Genomic DNA, 10,519 nt, shown 5'->3' on the forward strand with positions numbered 1-10,519 from the left:
AGGAAGCGTCCATCGACAATACCCCATCGTCAGAGTCTACGGTCAGTGGTGGGGTAGTGGTGGCGGCCGCACCTAGGATGGAATGCAGTGCCTCGTAGAAACTGCATGTCTGGGGTGGGATCTGGAGCGTCCGTTTGCCACTTTGGTCTTCTGGTAGCCTTGTCTCAGGTCCTTGATTTTCACGCGGCACTGCGTTGCATCCCGGCTGTATCCTCTCTCTGTCATGGCTTTTGAGATCTTCTCGTAGATCTTCGCATTCCGTTTCTTCGATCGCAGCTCGGAAAGCACGGACTCATCTCCCCACACAGCGATCAGGTCCAAGACTTCCCGATCAGTCCATGCTGGGGCCCTCTTTCTATTCTGCGATTGCATGGTCACCTCTGCTGGAGAGCTCTGCATCGTTGCCAGTGCTGCTGAGCTCGCCACGATGTCCAAACAGGAAGTGAGATTCAAACTGGCCAGACAGGAAAAGGAATTCAAATTTTCCCGGGGCATTTCCTGTGTGGCTGGTCAGAGCATCCGAGCTCGGACTGCTGTCCAGAGCGTCAACAGAGTGGTGCACTGTGGGATAGCTCCCGGAGCTATTAGCGTTGAATTCCATCCACACCTACCCAAATTCGACATGGCCATGTCGAATTTAGCGCTACTCCCCTCGTCGGGGAGGAGTACAGAAATCGATTTAAAGAGACCTCTGTCGAACTAAATAGCTTCGTTGTGTGGACGGGTGCAGGGTTAATTCGATTTAACGCTGCTAAATTCGACATAACCTCCTAGTATAGACCAGGCCTAAGGTTAAATGCCACCATAGATGATCAGCATCAAGAGAAGATTGCATCAGAGTCTCTTTACTGGCAAAATGTTCTGAAAAGGCCCATTGCCATTGTGAGAATGCTTGCTACCCAAAACCTAGCACTGTGTGGCACTTCAGATCAGCTGTATGTGCCAAATAATGGAAACTTCCTTAAAATTGTGGAGCTGATGGCTGAGTTTGATGCTCTACTCCAGGACCATCTAAGAATAGTCACCACCCAAGAACTGTACCACACCACTAACTTGGAAAAACAATTCAAGATGAAATCATAAAGTAACTGGCAACAAAAGTCAAACAGAAGATTGTGGCAGATCTGAAGTCATTACTCTGTTATTCTGGACTGCACACCTGACATCAGCCATATGGAACAAATGACTTTAATGTTGCGTTTTGTAACAACAACAAAACCTAGTGAAAATGTCCCTTCAATGGTGACTGTCAGAGAGCATTTTCTAGAATTTATTGACATTGATACTACAGGAGCTGGTATGACAAATGTGCTTCTTAAAAAGCTGGAAGATACGGGAATTGCGATAGCTGACATAAGAGGTCAGGCTACGATAATGGTGCCAACGTGAGAGGAAAGAACAGAGGAGTGCAGACACGGATCCGAGAGTTAAACCCTCGAGCTTTTTTTGTCCCATGCAGCTCTCATTCATTGAACTTGGTGGTCAGTGATGCAGCATCAGCTTCTAGTGAGGCTGCTGAATTTTTTAATGTAATTCAAAGCATCTACGTATTTTTCTCTGCATCAACTCATCAATGGCAAATTTTGAAGCAACATCTGGGAACATCCTCTCTGACACTGAAACCACTGAGTGCCACACGATGGGAAAGTCGAGTGGAGTCGATAAAACACCAAATTGGGAAGATAGATGATGCCATAGTTGCCATTATGGAGGATAATGCTATGGCAGGAACTGTTCGTGGGAGAACAGTGGCAGAGGGAAATTGAATCACCAGAAACATACATAACTTCAAATTTCTGTGTGGCTTAGTGTTGTGGCATGACATACTATTTGAAATAAATATTGTAAGCAAGAGACTCCAAGGTGTTGACCTTGATATATCTGGAGCAATGGAACAACTGAACAAAGCAAAGTCATACCTACAGTCTTACCGGTCAGATGAGGGATTTCAAAACGTTCTGAAGAGTGCACAGAAGTTGGCAAAGGAACTTCATACTGAAGCTATTTTCCCACCCATTCAAAATACAAGAGTCACCGAAGAAGAAGAAGACATTTTGATTATGAGCACGGGATAATCCCATACGAGACCCCAAACAACAATTCAAAGTTGAATTCTTTAACCAGGTGCTAGATTGTGCAATAGTTGAATATTTCATGCAGCTCACGGAACACAGCAGTATATTTGGGATGTTGTATGATATTCCAAAACTCCTCACTATACCTGAAGAAGACTTACACCAGCAATGCAGGGCACTAGAGACCGTGTTGATGCATGATGACATGCGTAATATTGATGCGAGTGATTTAGGTGATGAACTGAAAGCCCTTTCAAGATACATTTCAGCAGGATCAACTCCACAGGCTTTTCTGGAATATATGTGCACAAAGATGATGACCACCTTCTTTCCAAATGCTTTTGTTGCTCTGCGCATACTTCTAACGCTTCCTGTAATGGTTGCCAGTGGAGAACACAGCTTCTCCAAGCTGAAGTTAATAAAAACACACCTATGCTCCACAATGACACAGGAGAGACTGGTCGGCCCAGACTGTGGACCTTCAGGAAGCAGTTCAAATCTTTGCAACCAAGAAGGCGTGGAAAGCACCACTTTGGCATTTTTATCTGTTTGAATAATCAGTGTTTACTATGCAGACAAGAAAAGTTACATTTGCTGTTCAGGTGTTTGAAAGTTAAGTGTTACTTAAATTTTTTTTAACAAGGCATTTTAAGTTGTTAGTTCTCCTTTATTGGGGTAGGTAGTAGAGCAGTACCATGAGAGGAGTAGAACAGGAAGAAGGCAGAATTGAGACCTTTCAAAGTTTTGGCCCAATCGAGGAGACATGGGGGCATCATTTGAGCTCCCCACCTCAGGTGCCAAAATGCCTGGCACCCTTTTTCAGGAGGGGTCACCATGGAAAATTGTTGGTGCCACCTATAGGTGAAAAGGAGAAACAGTAAATGTAAGGTTACTAATTTTTATATGTAAGCCATGGAAGCGGTTGGTATTTAAGTGGCAGAATAATTATGTAATGAAACTGCTTGTAACCAGGTGACTTTTGGTGTACTCTGTGTGTGTACACACATTAAACAAAGTCACCAACTAATCTAATAAACTGCAAGAAGCTGGAGACCTTCAGATCTAAGGCAGCAAATTGTAGACGGTAAATAGCAGTATTGTTCTTTCTCATGTTATTTCTTCATGTTTTTTAAAAATAGTGCATTATTGATATTTAGTTGAAAGATTTCTTTTATGGAGCTTTTTATGGACAGCTGAAAAGTCTCTAAGATCAGGCTTCTGAATATTTGAAAACCTTGCAACCATTGTTGAAAGATGAAGCTGATTTACTGTGGTTCTAAAAGGTACCCAGTATCCACAACGTTCGCTCTCTCTTTAGCAGCTTATGAACATTGTAGCTTATATTGATTCCTGAGAATGGGACTCAGCAACAAGCAATAAAAGTCGATGGCACCTTTTCCCCTCCATATAGGGGTGCGTAGATCAATATTTGAATTTACTGTAATTTACTGGTAATAGGTAGAAGAACTGAAAGAATTGCAATGTCTTGTGGGTCACAGCTGTGGTGTATATCCTTTTTATTTAAACTCTGTTGTAGGTCAAAGTCTTTCCCCTACTAAATGGAAACATAGTTAGTAGTAGAGTTGATACACCTTACGTATCAATGGGCTTTATAAGACTGGACACCTACAGTCTGCTTTGTGAATTAAAATTGTGCTGGCTGACCTACATTTCATAAGACCTGAAGGACTGTGACATGTACTGAATTTCTGAATATTTTGTGAGTTATAAACCCAAAAAGCTTCTGTGCTTTTGAAGACAAGTTACTAAAAATAAAATGCTCACTGTATTGACAGTTCACTGATTAATGATTAGCTTAATTAAATCATGTATGCACAGTCCTTATTGTATCTTCAATGTAATTTAGCAGAGGCTTCTATGTATCTCCTAAACCTGAGATCCAACTTAATATATTTGTAGGTTTGCAGACAACAGTCTCAAGGCAGAAAGGACATTACATAGTTGGGACAAGAGTCTCTTGTTTGTGAAGTGGCGTAAAGCAACCTTAATGCCAGCTTAAATAGAAAACAAAGATATATAGTGAGGTCTTCTATCTGTCAGGGATGGTCTAAGTATATTTAATCCTGCCTCAGCACAGAGGGATGGACTAGATGACCTCTCAAGATGCCTTCTGCCCTATATTTCTATTATTCTACTTCTTGGTGATCCTTGACTGCTGGGATGATTTTTCGGGCCATAGGCACCCATTGTGAAGTAGAGCTTTTGTGTTGGAGATTTGTCCAGTAGATGTATGGGCTCAGGACCATGGAGACACAAAGTTTGGCTTGAAGCCACCTGCATCCCTGAGTCCTGCACTGGGCACAGCTCATCTGAACTGGAACACCCAGCCCACGAAAACCTTGCCCTTGATTTTACACTTTATCAAAATCCTTTCTTAAACAACAATTTTTAGTGCCTGGGAATCATAAGTTAACTTTATGGCATTTTTAATACAACTGAGATTTGAACCCACAGTTCCAAAGTTAAAGATTAGCATGTTTCCAGTATGCCTCGTTCAGCTTTTTTTCCTCACTATATTCTTAAAGCTGTATAATTCAGTCAAACTTCGTCTCTTCAGTTTGTGAAATAACAGCTTTTCAGATGCATAGGAACAAAATGCCCCTTTTCCTGGGTCTTAGAATAAGGGCTTGTCTACATTAGGGATATTTTCACTGTGTTGCATCTATACCAGTGTAAAAGGATTGAACTGCAGAAATTTACCTGGAGTAAGACAGTATATACGAACACATTAATTAAGGAATTTTTTATCCTGATGCAAAAATCCCTAATTTAGAAAAGCCACAAGTGATGTGAGACATGTCTAAGAGCTATAAACTGTGAGCCTTTCATGTACTTAGTGACAGGAGGAGTGCAAAACATAAATTGGATGCTGACTTGCAGCGAAGTTTTCTGTATTGGAGGTACTCAAGCCTGTGATAAATGTGAGAGAACTGACCTGGCATTTTGATGTCAATGCTATGGTATATAGGGAAAATGTGACGATACAGACATTGTCTAAAAAGGAAGTTTGTTTTTATTTTTTCATTTATTTTTGGTTAGCTGCTTATTGGTATTGCCATGCTTTTTTATTTTAAAATCATGCTTAAAAAGTGATATTTGCACTGCTTTGCTTCAAATGAGATCTGTGTGTGTAAAAATAACTTGGGTGTGAAATTTACTTTGTAAAAGCTGCCAACATCTTTTAGTACATCTTTACCCTCTACTAGTTATCCCTAGTGATTTATCTGACATGGAACTTCTCCAGTAATTACAAGGCAGTACAGCAGGGGTGCCCAAAGCACGGCCCAAGGACCAAATGCAGCTGTACCTGCATACAATGCTGATCATCTGCAATTTTGATACTGATAATGACAAACTCAGGGGGAAAAATCTGTTCATCTACCAAGAAAGATACAAGTATAAGGGATTGATTTGGTATGCTTGTTAAGAGTGTGTTAAATTAGAAGCAGTTCCTGGACATTTGACAAGATATAAATGCGACCTTTGCTCACAAAATGTGAACAGCTTTGCATTAGTCACTATCCATTACAGACTGACTGTTCATAGTTCACCTGCTGTAGAACAAGAAGCAAAATTGTCCTTGTGATGCATTTCAAATTAGATACAGAACACAATGCAATTGTAATTTTTGAATAATTCTTTGTACAATTAGGAGTGTGTGGGGATCCAAGCTCAACATGCTTTTAAAAAATTAAGTGGATGTTTGTGGTCTCCAGCATTTTGAACTTACTGGAATTATTTAGTTTATGTAAAACAAGTTCGTGTGTGTGTGTAACACTTGTATATTACATATATAAGGTTATGTTAAGATATTATTTAAGTTGAAAATTTTAAAAAGTTGCAGAAACTCCAGAACTAGCAAATACTAGAATAAAGTTAATTACATTATGTCCACAGGTCCCCTGCCTCATTTACTGTACAGGATGGATGGTGCTCAGAAATGAAGCAGTTATTTGATATTTTAGTGGCCTCTGCCTTATTCACTGTACACCATCTAAAGTCTGCAAATAATATAGAAGTATTCATTTCTTCATGGTCCTTTCTAGGGTGATGGAGTGAGCCATTTTTATCCATTTATTTGTTTTTGGATTTTTTACACATTCATATGCATTATCTGGTCAGAGGGTGCACATGCATTTTATGCACTGTGTAGAATCTTATTGTTCCGATTCTTTTTTGAAAGAAAAAATTCTAACATCACACCTTTTAGCTAGTTTGGTTTGGCAATGTAAATTAACTATACATCTATTAGATGTGTAAAAACAGTATGCTAGGTGAGATAAAATAGGAGATACACAATTATTCTAAACCAGGGTGATTAAAAACATCCATCTAATAGGCCTCCACAACCCTCTAACACAGTCACATCTTCTGTTGTGTTGCCTTTGAAATCAAAGTATTTGCCTGGAGAACATCTAGTACTGTGTATCTCATAGGTCAGATGAGTGCCCCTTCATTTAAATGCAGGCTATATTCCCATCTGAATAAGATTACAAAGACTTTACAAATATAGTTTTGAGAAAACAACTGGAATGGCAGAAATAGAGGGAGGTGAATGAGGGGTACCAAAGTGTAACAAGATATATCTGTGGGGGGGGGGGGGGGGGGGGGGGGGGGGGAATCGGAAAGCAGAAAATGGATATTACATAATTTATCTGATATTACCTGGCCCACTTCTAGGCATATATCATGCATCTTTTAGATGGACAGAACTTGGTGAGCATTGTAGCTGTCTTCTATCCAAAATACTAATAGAAAATATATTCGCTATAGTAACTTCTCACTAATTCTCATTTAGCTAATATACAGTCACAATAATTCTCGTCAAATGGCAGTTTCACCCTACTTCTCAGCAAAAGTTTTGTGTTTAAAAAAAAAAAAAGTGCATTATGGTGCTTTGTATTAAGACTTCATAAAATGATGTACTCTAGAACATTGTATGAGCATATTAGTAGTGGTATAACCGGTCAAGCTATGCTTGTCAAAATAAATGAACAATGTCCATGTTCTGATTCAAGATCCTTGATACTTGTGATGGATTCCTTGGAGCCGGAGCCTGACCCTGTCAGGTGCTGAATATCCTCAACTATTTTTGCACACGTGGGCGTTATGGAAGATTAGCATATTGCAGAACTGGGCCCTTGCTAATTTTAATTCTTTTAAAAATCCCCAGTGGATCTGGCTGTTCGGTTATTCTGTTGTTTGAAATATGATCTGAGAATATTTCTGTCACAGATGCTATTGAACATTCCCAAAGATAAACCTAAAGAAAATCAGTGTTCGAAATAACAGTAGGAAACAGAACATGGAAGAAGATTTATACAAAATCTGTATAATCCTTTATTATATTCAAAACACATCTGTGCTGTCTGTGTACAGTATTGTTGAGATTGAAGGATTGTGGTACTTAATTTTAAAAAATGGATATTTCCAACTGCATTCTTTTGATTTCAAATGTAACGTGATCTTTTTTCATTTTACAGAAGGAGCTGAGTCTTCCAAGAAGAGGAAGTTTGTAAGTAGCTAAAGTTCCTTCCATTGTGCTCACTGCACAGTATGTGGTTTGACAGTTCTTCAATATGTCTATTTGTTTTTCAGTGGGAGATGGAGTGAAGGTTAAGTGTGGCAGTTGATTGGCCTTATGATACACACACAGAAAATTGAGATTGTAAATGAATACCCATGGGTCGATATGTTGTGTTCTGAAGATTTATACTGGTGTGGTTTAGTGGCCTGTTATGAAAGAGGCTATTGTGAAAGACTTTGAAGGTTTATGCTGGGGTTATTAATAAAATAAGTGTTCCTTACGTTATGTAACATTTTAATTCAGATTGTTGTTGTTTTTGTTGTAACCAGGCAAATATTTGGTTTTCTCATGAACAGTGCAACCTAAATTGACTTAACCTGATATTGCTGATGTAGAGAAAATAGAAATAAAAAATTGAACAATTTGGGTTAATGTATGTAATTGTGTGTATGTAGTGTTTTAACCAGAGGAAGTACAGATTGTGCACATCCTAGCATGTATTATTATTGGGCTAGTGCAGTAATGAAAAGGTATTCAAATATGCTGTTACTTTATGGCTACTTGCACTTTGCAGATTTATGTACCTTGACTTTATCTCTCATACATTTTGAATTATTATATTTTAAAAGTTGTGGTTTTATTTGCATTTCTTTTGTATCTCTTTCTCTAGAATGCCTGTGGAGAATTACATACTCTACAACGCACAACTGGTCTATTATTATTTAATAGTACTTGACTACTTTACTAACAGCTGTTCCATATAGAGGCGACCTAGAACTGTTGTATTTAAGACTTATTTCATAATCTAATGACTCTGAGCAAAATCTAGCAAAGGAGATAGCTGAGAAGAACACTAATATATAGAATCTTTTTATCCTGGAGATCCCAAGTTTTATATAAACATACAGCACCATCAAAATGCCGCTACTTCTGGCATACGAGTGATTGCACTGATCTATAACATGCTGCTTAATAACGTAGGTAGGGGAAACACTGGCCAAGAACAAATACATTTCTGGAAAACATTTGTTTACCTCAGAAGATGGACTGAATCTAAGATTAGAACCAGTGAATCCAGATAGTCTAGATATTTCAAAACCCATAGGTTGCTAAGACATTCCTTCTGGCTATGTGTGTTTTGTGCCTATTGAAGAGCTTGCATGAGCAAGCCAGAGCATGCGAAGTGCTATCTAAATAAGTGTGAAGTCACTAACTAGATCTAAACAATCTGCAGCTGTCAAGCGGCCAACAGTCTGGGTCTATTCTCTTCTTGAACTATTACATGAAAATAGACTCTAAGTGCTGAACGCTTTACTTCTTTTGGCATTATAAAATGCCTTGCATGTGGTTTTAAGTTGCTATTCTAACCGATCACATGCTGAACATTTAACAGTTTTGTTTGTTTTGCTCACAAAACAATCTGGCCCCTTATGAGATTTTCAGAAATGGACTCCGGGAAGCTGGAGTGATAGTGTTTCATTTTTTCTGCTTAGTGCGTTTACATGGATCAAGGGGTTCGAAGTTCAAGATACTGGTCACATTGATACCCTTGCCGGAACTTGGTATTTTTAGCTTCTGTTTAGCTCATGTTGGCCTATAGAAACCAGTAAGTGCTTCAGACTTTAGAGAGCAATATTTGATTTCTCAATATCAAATGAGACAACGTTATTGACATCTGTATACCCAATGCCAGGCTACCTTTTGGGGTCTTGTTGTTTTGAGAACATCACTGAGGTGATGCTCTGTGGCCTTGCCCAAAAGTGTTGCAGGCTGACACTCATGAGTGGCTGAACAACGAAGACTGCAGTTTTGTACGTACTTAATAACTCTCCTGTTTTGTTGAGTGCTTTGAAGGTAATCTGATTAATCCTCACAACATTGCTGTGGAGGAGGGGATACATCAGTATTCTTATACTCAGCTCAAAGATGTAGCAGTAGTGCATTTGCACAAGACCACACAATGAGTAGTGATTTTATTGCTGGGTGGCTTCAAGGGAAAGGGTGGGCTGGTTCCTCCTTCTCCCCCAGCAGACTTTGTGTAGGAGGGAGATGTCTCCTTTTCCCCTCCAAAGATCCAGCAAGAAGGGGGTGAGGGTGGGGGTGGGGAGAGGAGTTAGTGAGTGGATGGCAACGGTACTTCCCCAAATGGTAACAGTAAGGGAGTCCTGGGGTTTTGCAGGAGGTGCAGTAGTTTATGGGGCTAGGAAAAGATGTTCCAGTGAGGCACGGGAATTTCCCCACTGACTGAATTTCATCCACTCCCTCTCTGAGTGCAAAAAGCATGTTGAACCTCAAACCAGGCTCACTATGATTGGATTTAAGGCTTGATTCTAATATTTTGTCCAGCTTTATTCATCTGGCTGTCATCACAGGTTCCCAACTGTAGCATATCTGTTGCATCACAAATGCCAATACAGAGGGTTGAAATGGGGAAATTGCACTTGATAAAGAGCTGAAGTACAATCATGAAGCACCATGGAGACTGACTGAAATCCTGCAGTTCCTTCCTTAGGGACTTGGTAGCTCTGTTGGTAGGTACCCTTTGCCAGGACTAATGAGAGAGTCTCATGCTGACAGTTTCCCAATCACACAAGGAAATGGATTGAGTATTTTTTAAAAGAGAACCTAATTCCAGTTGTCATTATTTGTATAGCTCATAGATACTAGGTGCCTGAGAAATGCCAATAGGCAGAGTAATTTTAAAAATATTTCTAAAGAATAAGGCTTGTCTGGTTACCTCTTCTTCCCAAGGGTTTCCTAAAAGAATTTACATAACTGCTAAAACTAGGTGCGTGGATAATCCATAGTAATTAGTATCAGGGGGTAGCCGTGTTAGTCTGTATCTACAAAAACAACAAGGAGTCTGGTGGCACCTTAAAGACTAACAGATTTATTT

At 39.5% G+C, this 10,519-nt stretch overlaps 1 protein-coding gene across 1 annotated transcript in view; it reads left to right on the plus strand.

Moving 5' to 3' along the window:
• MAST4 (microtubule associated serine/threonine kinase family member 4) overlaps window positions 1-10,519 on the plus strand; it is a 325,784-nt gene that overhangs the window by 109,927 nt on the left and 205,338 nt on the right. The window contains exon 4 of the mRNA XM_024209370.2: window positions 7,580-7,611. Within this exon, the coding sequence (XP_024065138.2) occupies window positions 7,580-7,611 (32 nt within the window). The remainder of the gene's footprint in view (window positions 1-7,579; window positions 7,612-10,519) is intronic.

This window comes from Terrapene carolina, unplaced genomic scaffold (genome assembly GCF_002925995.2).
Source record: "Terrapene carolina triunguis isolate 2854851 unplaced genomic scaffold, T_m_triunguis-2.0 Scaffold69, whole genome shotgun sequence".
Classification (NCBI taxonomy): domain Eukaryota; kingdom Metazoa; phylum Chordata; order Testudines; family Emydidae; genus Terrapene; species Terrapene triunguis.